This window comes from Talpa europaea (assembly GCF_964194135.1).
Source record: "Talpa europaea genome assembly, chromosome: 9".
In the NCBI taxonomy this organism is placed as follows: Eukaryota; Metazoa; Chordata; class Mammalia; order Eulipotyphla; family Talpidae; genus Talpa; species Talpa europaea.
Window position 1 is genome coordinate 23,779,226 of NC_140076.1, and position 18,178 is coordinate 23,797,403.

The 18,178-nt window shown below is 40.8% G+C and overlaps 1 protein-coding gene across 1 annotated transcript in view; it reads left to right on the top strand.

Annotated features, from left to right (window-relative positions):
* The window catches only part of MACF1 (microtubule actin crosslinking factor 1), a gene marked incomplete at both ends in the record, with an annotated part of 211,499 nt that overhangs the window by 72,665 nt on the left and 120,656 nt on the right, over window positions 1-18,178 (top strand). Inside the window, 15 exons of the mRNA XM_084243390.1 lie at window positions 991-1,116; window positions 3,472-3,624; window positions 5,234-5,388; window positions 6,465-6,591; window positions 7,031-7,214; window positions 7,623-7,792; window positions 11,318-11,496; window positions 12,150-12,288; window positions 12,917-13,110; window positions 14,196-14,358; window positions 15,215-15,298; window positions 15,941-16,048; window positions 16,240-16,338; window positions 16,956-17,108; window positions 17,403-17,491. Coding sequence (XP_084099516.1) covers window positions 991-1,116; window positions 3,472-3,624; window positions 5,234-5,388; window positions 6,465-6,591; window positions 7,031-7,214; window positions 7,623-7,792; window positions 11,318-11,496; window positions 12,150-12,288; window positions 12,917-13,110; window positions 14,196-14,358; window positions 15,215-15,298; window positions 15,941-16,048; window positions 16,240-16,338; window positions 16,956-17,108; window positions 17,403-17,491 — 2,123 coding nt within the window. The remainder of the gene's footprint in view (window positions 1-990; window positions 1,117-3,471; window positions 3,625-5,233; window positions 5,389-6,464; window positions 6,592-7,030; window positions 7,215-7,622; window positions 7,793-11,317; window positions 11,497-12,149; window positions 12,289-12,916; window positions 13,111-14,195; window positions 14,359-15,214; window positions 15,299-15,940; window positions 16,049-16,239; window positions 16,339-16,955; window positions 17,109-17,402; window positions 17,492-18,178) is intronic.

An 18,178-nucleotide genomic window follows, 5' to 3' on the forward strand; every position in this document is an offset into this window, starting at 1 on the left:
CTGTGTGTGAGTATGACTGTGCATCAGAGAGGAGAAGAATACCCTTTTTCATCAGGAAAGAGACTGTGTGTGTGTGCGTGCACATGCGTGCATACATACATGGGAAAGATGAGGTTGAAAGCATATCTTTATCACTTAGCTTTCACTGTATAGATCACTGCTCTAAAACTGGGTTACTTAAAATAATAGTCACTTAGTTAATTCATGATTCTGTGGGTGGGCAGTTTGGGTCATGCTCAGCTGCATGTTTTTCCTCATCTTACCTGGTTTACTCCTGGCTGCAGGCAGCTGGCATGCAGGCTCAGGCCTGGTTGGTCCAAAATGGCATCCCTGACATGTCTGACAGGTGGCTGGGTTGATGGGCCGCACATCCTTGTACAAGTCTCCAGCACCCAGTAGGCTTCACAGAGCAGACATGTTCCCACAAGCAGCAAGAGGGGATAAGCCTTAGTGCACAAGCACTCTTTTCTCTCTGTCACATTTATTCACGTGCCATTGACCAAAGTCAGGCATGTCCCCAGCTCAGTTTCAGAGGAGGAGGAATAGACTCCCATCCCTTGATAGGAGAAACTGTCACTTTTTCCCTTTGCTCTCTCATAATATGTAGAAAGTACTGCTTGTTTTCAGGTGAGGGCATTAAGAGAAAAAACTAACCATGGTTTTACCATAAGTTAAATAATCTCCTTGGTCATTTTGTGATCATATCTATGAATGGAAACATTTGATCACTCCGCCTCTGGACTTGCCATGAAATATCTATCACTAGATAGAAGTCAAGAGGAGTGAGCAGTGACTTCTGGGGGCTCAAAGCCCACTGTCCTCTCTGCTCCCTGGGCTCTGTGGCCTCATCCAGCCCTGACATGGCTGTCTAAGCCTCGTCTTCATAATGAATGGCACAGACCCAGCCCAGTGTGGTCCAGCTTTGCTCAGCTCTGCACGGTACGACTGCTTTCCTCAGTTAACATCGTGGCTCCCATTCAATCCCCACAGTTCTTCAGTGATGCTCGTGACCTGGAGTCATTCTTGAGGAACCTCCAAGACTCCATCAAACGAAAATATTCCTGTGACCACAGCACCAGCTTGTCCCGCCTTGAGGACCTGCTCCAGGACTCCATGGTGGGTGTTGCATCGGTGGGATGATTACTTCTGAGAAAAGAGTAAACTGTACCAGCTGCTGCTCTTTATATCCTTGAAAGCTCCAGGCAGAGGGTCATTACTGTAAAGTTTGCCTAATACTCAAATAGAGTGTAGTTTGTTCTGTCTTTTTCCTTTTCTTTCCTGAAAGAAGTGGATAGTAAGATTCCTTGGGGTTTGCTATTGAAGTAAAGGCCTAGTCCTCTCCCCTGAGCCACTCAGTGCTCATTGAGCTTTCTCTGTGGACCTATTTTAATTCAATTTTTGGGACCCAAATTGAGGTATAGAGTATGAAAAATAGGGCAGAAGGGGATAAGCTGGCACTAAATTCATTTTTACTCTCATGCAAAGAGAAATTTATTTAGATATAGTATTTGTATTTATGTAGCAATATTAACTTTTAAAAATTAGTTTTGTATCTACTATTTAATCCAAATCAATTTTACATTCGTTTTCTCCAATGAGTTATTCCTTCAGGAGTGCTGGTAATAAAGTAGGACTACTTACTTATTAAATGTATATTACAGAATTGGCAAAACAGGGCTCGAAGCTACACCTCAAATTAAGAGAGAAATATGTATATAATACTTTTCCTATAAGAGAAGCCAGGGGGTTCTCACATTTCAATAGAAAATTGCAAATGAGAGAGCCAAAAGCAGTATCACTTTTTTCATGGGTGAAATTTGGGCATATGTGAACATTAACTGAATTTTAAATTTTTATTGTGCTTCCAGATACTGTAAGTCTGTGAATGGGTTTATATTTAGTATTTCATCTGGGCAAATAATCTGTTAATTAATCAATATGGAAATAAAGGATAAAAGCCTGACTTTTCAGATGTTTTCTCTGAGTGTTTTCTAGATGTTTTCTAGAGTGTCTTTCTTGGAGGTACTTCAAATATGAAGGAGGAATGTAATAATCCCTGGCTTATTATCTCCTCCTTCCTGCAGAGTGCCTCCTTGCCCTAGGGTAACTGCTCTGCAATTGTTGTCCTATCTTCTCTTCTCGAGGGTCGCTGCTCTGTTCCCTCCTCTCCAGGTCAGGGGCACCGGGTTGGCGGCGTCATCGGGGCATGGAGTCACCTGGGTCTACTCCTCAGCTTGTCCTCAGCTTGCCCGTCAGGTTCTGGAGCATCTGTCCTGGCTTCTGGTTCTTTTCAGAACTTTTACCACGCTGAGCATTTGATCTCTGGAGTTTGAGATGTTTGGCTATGGGTTAGACAGAAACTGACATCTTTATTGCAAGGAAAGCAAAACGGGCAGACCAGCTGTCAAGTATGGAACAAGGGAGGCTGTCTCCCTGGTAGATTCCATTCCTCTTTCTTAACTAACAAGTTAAAGTTGTATTTCTTCCAATCATGCTCCCGGGGACAGGCACAGGTAGTTTGTTTAAGCATTTCTTTCTCTTTACTTGCATATTCTTTATTCTTTAATGGCATTTCTTAACATTATTAACTCTTTACCCTCATCACATCTACTTCCATCCTAAGAAAACCCTCTTCTGGGAAATTTATATCTTAAAATGGGCTTGAAATATCCTAGATAACAGATAAATGTTAATCGATAAAAGGTTATCTATCTTTTACTCTCTAATGGAATTGGTAGTCGATTGCTACCAATTTTGTTGACAAGAAGTTCCTTAGTTTTTAAGGTAATTGGGTTTGCAGAAACTGGAGTTTCAATTTTGTATGGTACTTCTTTCAAAGCAATCAAATTTACATGAGAATGGCACCACAGGGCACTAAAAGGTATGTCCTTTGCCATGATGCCTTCACCAACAACATTGGTTTATAGACAAATACTAAGATCTTTATGTAGAAAGTGAGACTCAATTTAAGAAAGTGAAATATTTGTAGTAGAGCTTGGGAGGTAAAAATTTTAAAGAGCATAATTCTGTCTTCTCCTAAGCAGAAGGCATAACTGGCTTCTACCAGTGAGAAATTAAATCATAATAATAACAGCAACTTAGTTGTTATTATTATTGCTTTTAACTTCCATGTCCTCAGAACCTTATTTGGGGAAATCCTTTGTGAGCTGTATTTGGCAGCTAGAAGTTCTTTTTTGTTTTATGTTTTTGTTTGTTTGTTGCATGTGGCTTTATGGCTCATTGCAAAGGGCACAGGGAGAAAGCTGCAATTTTGAGTACAGAAGCATTTGGTAGAAGCCGAAACATCCTCTCCTTTTTCTTTTTCCCCTGTGTTTCTAAGATGGCTCCACCAAGGATCCCTACTTAACTGAGAAGTGACATTCTCTGAGGGAGTGGAGTGCTCAGCTTTCTTTGTTGACTTCGTCACCCTGAGTAACAACATTAATGTCTGTTTTTCTTCTCATTTTGTAGGATGAAAAGGAGCAGCTTATACAGTCCAAGAGTTCAGTTGCCAGTCTTGTTGGGAGATCAAAAACCATTGTTCAGCTAAAGCCACGAAATCCTGACCATGTGCTGAAGAGCACCATCTCTGTGAAGGCCATCTGTGACTATCGGCAAATTGAGGTGAGGAGGCAGAGTTGGTACCTCTGGCTCCAGAGGGAAGGAAGGGAAAAGAGCAAATTTCAGCTATTGTTAGGATAATAAGGAAAGATCAAATAATGGTCATTTTTTGTTTGTTTTTTAATTAAAATTTAAACATGCTTCAGATCCCTCCCATCCTTTAAAAAAGTAACAACTCTACAGTCTTGACTTGCTCCTTAACTAGAGGTTGGTGTCATCCTCCATCTAACTGCCTATGTGTTTGCAGAAATGGTACCTTGTAGTGCCTGGGAGATACCCATGACTAGTCCCCTCATATCTCTCATAGCAAATGCAACTGTCAAGCTGGTACTACTTGTAAATAAATGTCCTCCAGATATGATTTTCTGTCCCTGCTGCTACTACCCTAAATTACACTGGAAGTTTCACTTGTATCATTGCATCAGCCTCTTCATTCGATGCATTCTTTGTCCTGCCACCAGTGCGATATTTTAAAGAGATGTCATACCCCTACTTCAGTTTCCACTTCTGTTTAGAAATTCTTATATTAATATGACTTCAAGGTCCTGAATAACCTTTCTTTACCTCTCTAAGACTGTGTCATGTTCTTTCACACAGTTCCTGGTAATTTGCACTTGTCACACAGGATTGTAACTGTAGATCCCATGAGAATATGTGGAACACACACCACATCTGTCAGCTTACACCCTACCATTTTTATCTCCAGCGACCTAGCACAATTCCAGATGCATAGAGGGCAAAGTAATGATTTGTTATATACAAGAATGAATGAATTTCTTCTGCACTTTCCTGTGTCTCAATATTTCTGTCTATAAAATAGGGGTATTAATGTTAATTACTTGTCTCCCAAGAGAGAGTGTGGATGATTTCAGAATCCTTAAACATTTTCAGGGATTTGGGTGGGAGAACAGAAAGGGAGGAGGAAGTACCACAAAAGAAAAGCTATGATCACCCCTCTCCCTTTCAGTTTTGCCCCAGTAGTTGTGGGTGCAGAGAAATTGCCCTTGGCATTAGAGGTCTTACTGTATAACCTTCTTCTTCTTCTTTTTTTTTTAATTTATTTTTTATTCTTTTTTTAAAGATTTATTTATTTATTTATTTATTTATTTATTTATTTATTTATTTATTTATGCAAGCACTGGGTACAGTCAGAAGCGTGGGAGGGTGAGAGGATTCACCAGAGACAGAGCGGGGAGCAGAACAGGCGGACTGACTGAAATACACTGCTGAGAGGAGCAGCGGGCTTGGCAGGAGAAGTCTGTCGCACCATTTGGGATCCTCGCCGGCAGCCGGGGATCGAACCGGCACTGCAGATCAACCGCTGCGCCTCCAAGGGTGGCCCCTGTATAACTCATATACTGAGTTACTTGTCATGTAACAGGCATTTAACAAACACTTACTTCTTTGATTTATTTGCTATCACCACCTTTTCTGTGTTGTGTATTTATAGTTGTTAATCCTTTTATCACAGTCAGGCACTCTTAACTAAGTGATGCCAGATCTCCAAAATGAAACTTTTTCATAGGGATTGCATAGCTTTGGGATCAAGCACCAGGTAATAATGGATTATTGGTTTATCTATTGGCAGTAACTTGTGAATTTGTCTTTTCAGATCACTATTTGCAAGAATGATGAGTGTGTGCTGGAAGACAATTCACAGAGGACCAAATGGAAAGTGATCAGCCCCACAGGAAATGAGGCAATGGTGCCATCGGTCTGTTTCCTCATCCCCTCACCTAATAAGGAAGCCATTGAGATGGCCAGCAGGTAACTTTGCTCAGCTCCCACTCTGTACTGCCGCCTCTGCTCCTTGGTCTGGACGAACTGACAAGGGATGGATCTGTATTGTGATCTTGAAGTTTTCAAGTTTCTTTTGGGAAAGACTTTCTTTTAGGCTGTCAAGTCTTGCACGTAAATGCTATGTTCAATTGAGATAGTTCAGTGATTTTTTTAAAAATTATAAACAGTTCACTCTCAGATGATTGGTTTTTTATTGTGACTTTTAATTTTCTTCAATTTATATTTTATTAAAGTAACATATGTACATGCTTTTATGCGAAGCTTATTTTACCACAAAGCTTATAGTAAAAAACTAGCAATTACTTCCCTCAACCTACAGTTGTACTTTCCAGAGTCATTTATTTCCAACTTTTTATTTCAACTTTACCGAAATTTTTAGTGGGATTTCTGGAAAGAGGGATGACAAACTAGTGAGTTTAATGTCTATTATTAACTGAGGTCCTGACTTCTAGTTTTCTATCTAATTCTTCATATCTCAAGTTTTTCAGCTTGAAATTTAAGATAATGTGTGTACCGAATATTCTGAGTATCTGTGAGTTTGTAAATCTTACAGAAACTTGAAATTGAATTAAGAAAAAAATCCTCATATGCTCTTCAACATCGGTTCCTTTTCTATGCCAAATGAACCTAGTTGCTATTAAATTTATACATTTTATAGTTTTGTAATATGTAGAACACAACAAATCAGGTGTTGATATTGTCATTTTTTAGCATTTTATCTCCACTTTTCTCTGTTTTTACTTTTGCTGGGTATTTCCTCCTCTAATGTCTCATAATCACATTATATTCAGGTAACATTTATAGGATTGCTGAGTATATGCTGACATAATTTGCATAATACTGAAACAAATCCAAATTGTTTGAAGATCTAAGTTAAGTTAGTTCTAAAGATTTCTGTGTTGTTAGTATTTTACTTGTTGCCTTTCTCCGCTCAGCATATAAGCTTGTTCTGCTAAGGAAATCACATTGTTTCCTTAGAAGATCTGTAACATGGATCTTCAGGTCTTACAAAAAGCTGATAACCAGGTTCTCTTTGTTTCTAGGGTGGAACAGTCTTACCAGAAAGTGATGGCCCTTTGGCATCAGCTACACATTAACACCAAAAGCCTTATCTCCTGGAACTATTTGAGGAAGGACCTTGACCTTGTAAAGACCTGGAACCTGGACAAGGTAATTGTGAAAGCTTAACCCCAGGCTCACATCCTCCTGGCAAACTTCTTTCAGAAGGAACTTTTTCCCATTAGTATGGCCAGTTTCAGGGCTAGGTGCCTGAGGGCCGTAGGAACTAGAAACAGTAGCCTGAATGGTTAAGGAAATTCCTGATGAACAAAAATAACACGCTTGGGTTTTTTGGCAGAGGTTTTTTACACAAGGGAATACAAGTGCATTCACCCTTATGTCCAAGAGGGCACAGAGGGTGCTTCTGTGGCTAGTGATGTTCTGGTGCTTGATCTGATGCTATTTACATGGACAAGTTCAACTTAAAAAATATCAGCATGTTTCTAGTTGGTGTTGTGACTGTTTTGTGTAAATGTTCAACCTCAATAAAAAGGAGAGGGAAATGACTGTATTCCCTACTTACTGAAATTTCTTCTGGCTTTCTCTCTAGCTTCGCTCTTCAGCACCAGAAGAGTGCCACCAAGTTATGAAGAACCTCCAGGCCCACTATGAAGACTTTCTGCAGGACAGCCGTGACTCTGTGCTTTTCTCAGTGACTGACCGTTTGCGCTTGGAAGAGGAGGTGGAGGCTTGTAAAACCCACTTCCAGCACCTGATGAAGTCCATGGAGAATGGTGTGTGCCTGGGGAAAACAGAGAGGACTGGTGGAACAAGAACTCTGAAGGGTGTTCCCAGAGCCTTCTTATAAACTACAGTTATGAATTGCTCTTTACCATTTGGATGGCTAAAAACTTGAGAGAGGCAAAAATGTATTGAGATGAATTCTCAAAATCAGATTATTGCTAATCAACAGATAACATTGTCATGTGGAAATAACTTGCTTGGGTCCCTAAAGACTAGTATATAATGCAGAGAATTTAGGGTCAGGCAATAAAGTCCCCATGTAAGGCCTTGGTTTCCATTCATGCAACATCAGGTCTCCTAGAACTAGTCTGGAACACTCTGAGGTTGAATCTCTTGTTCCCAGATTTGCTGGTTTTTGTTGTGATGCTTTATGGTCTACCGTGCTTGTGCATTCACAGAGGACAAAGAAGAAACTGTGGCCAAGCTATACATTTCAGAGCTAAAGAATATCCGACTGCGCCTGGAGGACTGTGAACAGAGGCTGGTCAAACGAATTCAGTCCACAGCCAGTTTTAGGACTGACCAAGATGTTCGGCAGGACAGTGCACTAAGGATTGCAGAGCAAGAGGTAAGCCCTAGGAGCAAGGTGGGTGCTGGTTGCAGAGTAAATACTTGCAGAATGAATTTTGGATGGCGAGAGAGTATGGATCCCAAGGAATAGGTAATAAATTCATGGCATTTCTATACAAGAGTTCTTCCCTGCAGCCTGTAAATGGAAAAGACATGAGTTCAGCTCCCAGTGTACTGCTGAAAGTTAGTTTCCTACACGGTTGGGAGGACAAACAGACTTAGCACTGCATTAGACTATACATTTTAAGACTGCTTCGGAGAGATGCTGCTCTCTGTCTCGTATGTGTATGAAGTTATTTTCTATGACATGCTACGATTGGTCACAGGATTCAAAAAATTGGAAGGGAATTCTCGGCTCTACTGTGGGCTCTGTTGCACACTCTCTCTGTGACTTTCAATCTTAGTTTCCTTTCTTATAAAATGGTGGTGTGAGACACAATTTTTTGAAAATTAAGTGATAGAGTACATATAATGAACAGTGTTGGAAAAGTACAATGCTGGAGAAATGGGGGATCATATTCTTGAACTAAAAGCAGTCATTATTAATTGCTTTGTTAAGTGCTCATAGGCATGCAAAGCAAAAGCCCTTGTTTTGCTTATAGTATAGCTAAAGAAGATAAGGTTGATGTCACAATGACAGACCTTAGTATAAGGGATGCTGTAAGATAGTTACCTATTGTATTTCCAGATTTCTAAGCAAACACTGCTGTAGGAATTTCTTTTTTTTTTTTTAATAAATTTTATTGTTATATTCCCCATACAATTGCAGCCCCCCCATTCTGACCCCAATCCCTCCCCTCCCGCCCCCGCCCCCCTAAAAGTGTCTCTGGTTCATAGTTTTTTGTTGATTTTGATTTTCACTTTCTTATAGTTATTCATTTTCCTGGTCCCTTATTTAAGTTTTCTAGATTCCTGCTATGAGTGAGAACATCCGGTATTTTTCTTTTTCTTTTTGGCTTATTTCGCTGAGCATGATCCCTTCCAGCGCCATCCATGTTGCTGCAAATTGCATGTGTTTATCTTTTTTGAATGCTGAGTAATATTCCATGGTATATATGTACCACATCTTCTTGATCCAGTCATCTATTTTTGGGCATTTGGGCTGTTTCCAAAGCTTAGCTATTGTAAACAGTGCTGCTATAAACATAGGGGTGCAGGTGTTCTTTGGAATTGATGTTTCTGTGTCCTTTGGGTAAATACCTAGGAGTGGAATTGCTGGATCCTATGGAAGCTCTATGTTTAGTAGGTCCAGAAATCTCCACACAGCTTTCCACAGTGGTTAGACCAGTTTGCACTCCCACCAACAGTGCAGGAGAGTTCCTTTTTCTCCACACCCTCGCCAACATTTGTTGTTGCTAGTTTTTTTAATATGTGCCATTCTCACTGGTGTAAGATGGTATCTCATGGTAGTTTTGATTTGCATTTCCCTGATGACAAGTGATGTTGAACATTTTTTCATATGCCTGTTGGCCATTTGCATTTGTAGGAATTTCAAGTGTTACTAGAACATTTCTACTTGGGATGGCGTGAAAAGGCTCTATGAAGAATGTTAGATTTAATTGGTGAGCTTAAAGAAACTGGAAAGGAATGATAATGAGAAAGTGATTTTCTTCAGCTTTCTCAGTTATTCCTAAGCCTGGAGATGAGGATGAGGGAGAGCACTCTCAGTGGTGGAGAGAGATCTAATATGCTGGCTTGAGGCATATCTTATTAATCTGTAATTGTCATCTTAAGGCTTTTTTTTTTTTCCTCTGGAGTCATCCAAAATCTGTTTTTTCCCTGCAAAATAAAATATACTAAGAAATAAAGGTAAATACTGAGTTGCTCTAAAGTTTAAAAGTTTTTAAAGCTTTTATTTTGAAATAGTTTCAGTATATAGAAGTTTTTATTCTACTACAGCCTTTGCCTAGATTCCCCAAATGTTAACATTCTTCTGCATTTGCTTCATCATTTTCTTCTAAATATGTATACATAATAATCTTTTCTTTATTGAGAATAAGTGCCAGCCATGAGGTTCCTTTACCCCTAAATACTTTGTTCAGTATGGGTTTCCAAAAAACAAGGGTAATCCTGTACATAATCATGGAACAATGATTTAAATCAGGAAGTGATCATTGATAATGTCATAGTTATCAAAAACCTTATTAAAATTAAAATTCCATCAGTTGACTTAATAATTCCCCCCAAAGAATATTTTTGACACAAGATTCAATCCACTGTCACGCATGGCACTTAGTTGCTATGTCTCTTTCGGTTTCTTTAACCTAACAGTTCCTTGATTTTTTTTTTTTTTTTAAGATTTATCTTTATTTATTTATTTTATTTATTTAAACAAGCACTGGGTACAGTCAGAAGCGCAGGAGGGTGAGAGAATTCACCAGAGCCAGAGCAGGGAGCAGAGCAGGCAGAAGGACCGAAGTACACTGCTGAGGGGAGCAGCGGGCAGCAGGAGAGGTCTGAGCGCCATGTGGAACCCTCCTCCAGTGGCCGGGGAGCAGCTGGGGGATCAAACCGGCGCTGCAGAGGCTGCGGGCAGCTTCGCAACCCAGTGCTCAACCGCTGCGCCACCAGGGAGGCCCTCTTGATTTTTTTTTATCATCTTTCTTGGCCCAACATATTTGAAAAGTGCAGGCCATTAGTCTTGTGGACTGTCTATTTGTGTTCATCTGAGGCTTCTTTGTGATAAGATATAGACACACATTTTGGGCAGGAATGCCACTGAAGTGATACTGTGTCCTTGGTACAGTGTATCAGAAGGCTTGACACATTGATTTGTCTGTTTGCTACAGACAACTTTTATCACTTGTTGCTATTTTCCCCTTTGTAATTACTAAGTGATTTGTGGGGAGATACTTTTGGAACTGTGTATATACACTGTTTCACAACAGATTTTCACCAACTAGTTTTAGCCTCTATTGTTGATTTTTGACTGAATTCATTATTAGTATGACTTGCCAAGAGATAATTTTCCTAAATCTGTCATTTTTATATTTTCAAATGTCCATTATCTTAAAAGGAAATAGTTTTTCTCTTACCCTCCATTTCATTCATTTTTTTTTTTTAAATCAGTATGGGCTTATGGATTCTTTTTTTTATTCAGTTGCCACTATCTTTATTTTGACGTTCAAATTTTCCCTTATTTAGCCATTGGGATCCCCTCAAGCTGCTGCTTATTTCACAATATCCACAATAAAATTAACTTATTGCTCAGTTCTAGCAGGTACAGATAGTGGTTTCAGAATTTGCTAACTCATATTACTACAAAAACAAACCTGGAGTGCAGCAGTTACTAATACTACTTTCTGTCTTTAGCCTGAAGGTCTGTCTCTCATCCAGATGCTGTGTTCAGAAATTACTTGTGTGTTTTTCCCTCTTGCCCCTTCAATGCCATGTCATAATTTATTCACCCACTTCTCTTCCTATATGTGAGCATTTTGGTGGTTTTCAGTATTTTGCTATTGCAAACAAGAACTTCTTTGTTCAGCTCTGTCTCCATCTTTGTTGTGTGTCTTGTTCCTGACAGCACACCCAGGAGGATTTACAGCAGCTGAGGTCAGACTTGGATGCTGTTTCCATGAAATGCAACAGCTTTCTCCATCAGTCCCCATCCGGTTCGAGTGTACCAGCTCTGCGCTCAGAGCTCAGTCTGCTGGTGGAGAAGATGGACCATGTTTACAGTCTCTCCACTGTCTATCTGAATAAGTAAGTGAGGATTTGGGTCCAAAGGGCAAGATTTTCCACTGGGAAGAGAATGGGAAGTGCCTAAAGTGTTTCATGATAATCCAGAGCATAAAGCTCCTGAAGAACACATAACAAGATCTTGATCTTAGTTCCAGGTAACATGGAGCGAGTTCATTTGGGCTGCAATGACCAAATGTCAGTGCAGACGGGGAGATGATTAGCAGTGTTGGGATGGTTTTATACCTCATTTCTGTTTGATTAGTTAGTTCTGGGGTGGAGGGGAGGAAAGAGAAAGGAACATTAAACAATGAAAAGAAAAGTGTTCAGCCAAACTAAATGTTCGTCCTTGAAGGTCTCCCTTCATCCCACCCATCACCTTGAGAAGTAACAGATCTTGACTCTTCACAGACTTGAGTGGGTTTCTGGCCTCGTGTCTTTTCTCCCATGAGTTCATCACACATCTGGGTGTCCCAGTGCCACACAGAGCTTTATTTTGAATTGCATTAAATTGGCAGCACACATCACACTGTCTTGTTTTCAGGAAACCCTGTCATCTTCTAGTAATGTGGACTTGATTGTGGCCTTTAGGTTTTGTGAACCACCTTCCTGTGCTGCAGGTATGCTGCCCAGCTCTGAAAATGCAGGTGTTAATGAAGGCAATTTTATCCTCACAGGCTGAAGACAATTGATGTTATAGTGCGTAGCATGCAGGATGCTGAACTCTTGGTGAAAGGTTATGAAATCAAGCTGAGTCAGGAAGAAGCAGTGCCAGCAGATCTCTCAGCTCTGGAGTCCCATCGGTCGACATTAAGGGTTGGTTGTGCCGAGATTTTTAGGAGGTTGCCTTAACATATCCATTTGCTTTGGGTTAGCAAAGTGCTGCAATTTTGGATGACATGATACCAGTTTAAGTTTGCATTTGAACCAGGAGGAATGTCATATTTAAAATATTTCAGTATGAATTTAAAGAACGGATTGAGAAATACCAAGTAACGAAAGGAAACACTATTATTTTCCTCCCTTTTCCTATTACATTATGGCCTAATAGGCTATAGTCAGTGGTTATACTGTAAGTTTATTAATCACTTAGCTATGTTATATTATTTGGTTCTCACAAGAAACTCTGACAGGTAGATATGAAAAGGATCTTTATTTCTGTTACAGATTGAGAGAGATTAAACAACTTACCTTGGTTTCACAGCTTGCCAGCTGTGGCGCCAGGCTTCAGACACTACTGTGCACAGCTCTCAGCACTGTCCTGGCCCCTGTTGTGCATGAGGACTATGGAGGCATTTCTGGCACAAGAGTTATAGGATCTAGCTTCTGAATCACAGAAATAATATGGAGCCAGCTGTAGACAGCATCTTATTTTCTGCCTTAGTCTGAGTTATTTTTAGCATGGAGTATGTTTAACCTGGTGCTATGCTTGTGTTTTTTACAGCATTGGCTTAGTGATGTGAAAGATAAGAATTTGGTGTTTTCAGTCCTGGATGAGGAGATTGCCAAGGCCAAGGTAGTGGCAGAGCAGCTGAGTCGTCTGACCCCAGAACGAAACCTGGATTTGGAGCGCTGTCAGGAGAAAGGCTCCCAGCTGCAGGAGCGTTGGCACCGGGTCATTGCCCAGCTCGAAACCCGGTGAGTGGTGGTTCTACCCTTTCCTCTCACTAGGGTCCAGGGACTAGATTTTAAGCCAAAATAAGAGTTGGGTCTATATATTCTTGTATAAAAACGGGAATTGATAGAGAGGAATAGAAATTAAATGACAGTATAAATTTTGGTCAAGATAAGCAACAGAAACTTGGGCACACAACCCCAAAGCAGATCTGAGACTAGCTTTTGGGTAGCAGAGATGATCTTGTTAGTGAAGCCTCTCCTGCATTCCAGGGCTTACCTACTTCAGCCTTGATGACAGTGACCTCTTAGAATACACATAGGAAAGGGCCCCTTTGATCTTTGAGGGAGAACCTGAGTTCTAATTCTTGCTTTAATAGCTCTGAATCAGAATGTGAGCCATTCTTTGTAATGGAGCTTTGCAGTATTGCTTCCACTTTCATTTGCTATTTCAATGGTTTCTATCTCTGTTACTCGAGAGCCTGCTTCTGTGAGTGATTTGAATAGGAAAGCAGGAAACTGCCTTTCTGAAACGAGATTGGATAGCAAATAAATAGGAAAAGGGATTACAACAACTCCTATAATTTTGGATCGATTCTCTATGCTTCGGTTTCTATGCCAGGGTTGGTCAAACTAACAAAGTGGTTTAAGAAACTATTGTTGAAGTTACCGATATATAACTACTTTTTTTCACCCTCCTCATCCCCACTTCTTGCTTCCTCCAAAAGTTAGAGTCACTTGTAAATCGTGGCTCTGGTACCCCGGCCGGCACCCTGTCATTGGTCACAGGGTGACCAGCATAACCTGCTTTGCAAGCCCAGTGATCCACCAGATCTAAGTGAAACACTGGACAGGGACTATCACAGGATGCCAGGCCACATGGCGGCTTCCAGGACAGAGCACAACTAGTCTCAACTCACTCTTCACCTGATAGGGCACTGGCTATATGTTTAGGTCTTATTCAATGTTACCCACTCTTTCCCCCAAATAAAGATTTATTTTCTGTGATTAAGTCCAACTGGAGCCATGGGTTAAAGAGGGAATTGCCCCACTCACTTTCTCATATTCATACCAAGATACTTGAGAGCCATTTCCCTTTGCTCCTCCAGCCAATCTGAGTTAGAAAGTATCCAGGAAGTTCTAGGAGATTACCGGGCCTGCCATGGAACGCTCATCAAGTGGATAGAGGAGACCACTGCACAGCAGGAAATGATGAAGCCGGGCCAGGCCGAGGACAGCAGAGTGCTGTCGGAGCAGCTCAGCCAGCAGACGGTGGGTATGGTAGTGCATGGTGAGGTTGGAGGGGGAGTTAGTCATCTTAAAAGATGATATCCTGGCTATTAAACTTCCCCAAATGGCTAAACATTCCGAGCCCCCTTTTCTGAAAAGGGTTCAACCAGGTGTGGTTTGCATTTTGCCAGATGCCTTGCCTGCAGGATGTTTTCTCATGCTGAGTTTCTGTGACTGTGTATTGAAATCATGAGCTGGACTATTTAAAATTATCTTACTTTATTCTGTTTCTGATGTTACATTTTATTTTACTAGGATTATAATATGGTAGAGTGAAAACTCAGGGAAAGTTGTGAATGAAAGAAAATTATTTTATTCAAAACAGCTTCTATTTGGTGTTTTGGGGTGTGCTCTTTATTTTGTCAAGCCTTGTGATTAAGAGTGTGAATTCTGGAATTGGATTGCCTGGACTCTAGTCCTGGCTTGCCCACTTACTGTGAGAACTTGAGAAAATGACTTAACCTCAATTTTCTACTTCTTTATCAGTAAAATGGACATAGCTCATTATTTGTTCAACCCGTCTCACCCAAGGTTACTGTTGCTAGGATTAAATTCATTGACACATATAAAGTACTTAGAAAAGTGACTTTCATGGTGTAGACCCCACTGTAGCAGTATCATCTGCTGGAAACATGTTAGACATGCAGGTTCTTAGGCCCAAACCCAAACCTACTGAAACAGAAACTCTGGAGTTAGGGCCACACCTTCTATTTTTTATCCAGCCTTCCAGGTGATTTGATACTGCTAAGATTTGAAAACCATTACCTTAGAATCTAATAAAAGCTCTGTTCTTTCAATGATGATAATGCCAATGTTTTTGTGATATTTTGATTCTTAGGATCTGTTTGCAGAAATTGAGAGAAATCAGACAAAACTGGACCAGTGTCAAAAATTTTCCCAGCAATATTCCACAATTGTAAAGGTAACTCTAACATATCCCAAAAGGAACATAAATGAACTCTAGCTTAGGAAAATCTGCATCCTTCCAAATAAGGAAAGCTTTCTGCTAGAGGCTGACCTCATCCTTCAGCTAATGCAGATGTGTGCTTCTTATGGCCCCAATTTTAGGGGTGCTCAGAGTGGTACCAGACATCCACAGTGATTTGATGGAGCTCCTTTTGTATGATCCATAGCCTCTTAAACTTGCTGTCAAAAGCAAAATACTTGGTTTTTACCAACAGATACATTTCTTACCTATTTCATACTGGGCTTCACAGCTCACACCCATCATGCAGTAGAACTAAAGCATTTCCCTGTTGGAGGCCTTCTGGTGCTCACGCAGACTGTAAGCTCGCAAACTTTCCTGTAAAGGGTCAGATGGAAGATGTCAGGCCATGCTTTCTCTGTCGCAGCTGTTCAGCTCTGCCTTTGTGAGTGAAAGCAGCCACAGACAACATGTAATGAAAGGTGGTGGCTGTGTGACACTGGAACATTACTCAGGGACCCTGAATAATGAAGTTTATATAATTTTCATGTGTAATGAAGTTTTCTCTGTTTTTCAGTCATTTTTCATGGGCTGTTAATAAATGGCTGGGCAGCTTACAGAGATTTCTTCTCTCCCCAGGACTATGAATTACAACTGATGACATATAAGGCCTTTGTGGAATCACAGCAGAAATCCCCTGGCAAGCGCCGCCGCATGCTTTCTTCTTCCGACGCCATCACGCAAGAGGTGAAGCATGGGGATGGACACACGCCACTCCTTCCGCTCAGGGGGGCTCCATGTGTCTGGGCCTTAGAGTTGGATTTAGGGCTCACCTACCTATTGAACGTGTGACTTTGTGAAAACTTTCTCTTATTCTTAGCTATTTAAATTTACGTTTGTGGCAGATAATATATCTAAATTGCCTTTTTAAACCATAGTTCATGGACCTGAGGACGCGCTACACAGCCTTGGTGACCTTAACAACTCAGCATGTGAAATACATCAGTGATGCTCTCCGGCGGCTGGAGGAGGAGGAGGTAAGGACAGCTGGCTCCCAGGCCTAAGGACATCTAAAGTCCAATGCTTCACCCCTCCACATTGATTGTTCATTATCCAGAAAATACTGCATTTAGGAAAGGGGCTAACTTCGATATAATGAGTTTAGCTATTAATATCATATGGTTAGGCACCTGTGAGCAATGCCATAGGCTGGGTATATTATTACATTTGTGTTGGGATTATGTTATCTGCCTACTGATGTAGGCATCTGTCACACGTCTTTTTTTTTTTTTTTTTTTTAAGATTTATTTATTTATTTATAGAAGCACTGGGCACAGTCAGAAGTGCGGGAGGGTGAGAGAATTCACCAGAGCCAGAGCAGGGAGCAGAGCAGGCAGAAGGACCGAAGTACACTGCTGAGGGGAGCAGCGGGCGGCAGGAGAGGTCTGCGCGCCATGTGAGGCCCTCCTCTGGTGGCCGGGGAGCAGCCGGGGATTGAACTGGCACTGCGAGGCTGCGGGCAGCTTCGCAACCCAGTGCTCAACTGCTGCGCCACCGGGGAGGCCCCTGTCGCACATCTATTTTAAGAAATCTGAAAATAGGCCAGTCTAATAAGACATCACCCAGTTTATTGATTTTCTATTTCCTATTCTAGAAAGTGGTAGAAGAGGAAAAACAGGAGCATATGGAGAAGGTTAAAGAACTTTTGGGCTGGGTTTCTACCCTAGCAAGGAATACCCAAAGCAAAGCTACCTCATCCCAGACCAAAGAATCAACAGACATTGAGAAAGCTATTTCAGATCAGCAGGTGAGTAGATGGTCCAGCTGTCTCTTTCTGGATAGAATAATACATGACTGTGTAGGTGAAATAATACAGGTCACATATGGGCCATGTAGTTCTTATCTCCATAAAGGTTAACTTCTGAATCTTAAACTTAAGTCATCTTATTTGTACTTTTCTTTTTTAAACGAGTTTTATGTGGTTCACTGGTAATACTATCATGGCCTAAGATAGGGTTTTCTGTAGGATTTTTTAAAAATTTATTTCAAATATTTTATTTCTTGGATTCTGAAGCTTTTTTAAAAAATTTCTATTATTTAGGTTCTGGCAGAGGAGCTGACAACAAAGAAAGAACAAGTCTCTGAGGCTATTAAAACCTCACAGATCTTCTTGGCCAAGCATGGTCATAAGTGAGTACTGAATGAGAAATTGAACCACATCAGGGGATATGATGTACCTGGCTAAAGTTTAGGGTTGTGGCAAGAAGTGAGGCAGACGTTTCAGGGCAGCAAGAGTTAGGTTATAAAGATCCTTATGGTTAGTGCAGAAGAGTTGACATTTTACCTTATTGGCTATTGGGAAGGATTTTAACATGAACAGGTTTCTAGAAATGTTTCACAGAGAATATGTTGACAGGGGTAAGAGTGGAGGCTGAGAGACCAGTTAAGAAACTATTCTGATAATATGGGTGAGAAATAACAAGGGATAGAAGAACCAAAAGATACTAAGATGATGACATTACAAGGTTTGGCAGGAAAAAATATAATCAGCTATAACTCCCAGGTTTCTGGTAAAGGTCAATGGCCCTGTGTTAAAGCACTAACCAAGAAAAGGAGTGCAGGAGTAGTGGATTGAGGTAGAAGATGCCAGCTTCCATTTTAGACACTGTAAGTGGGAAGAACCCATAGGACGTCAGAAGGGAAATCCCTAGTATGTAATGGGAATTGCTTCATAGGTGAACTCTTGCCTGACATGGTAAAATGTAAAAATGCCCAATGGGCAGCTGCAGACATGAATTTAGCATTAACGAGAGAAATTTAGAGTGATGGAATTGTGAATCACCAGCATAGTAGACGTCCTAAGAGTGGATCAGCTTA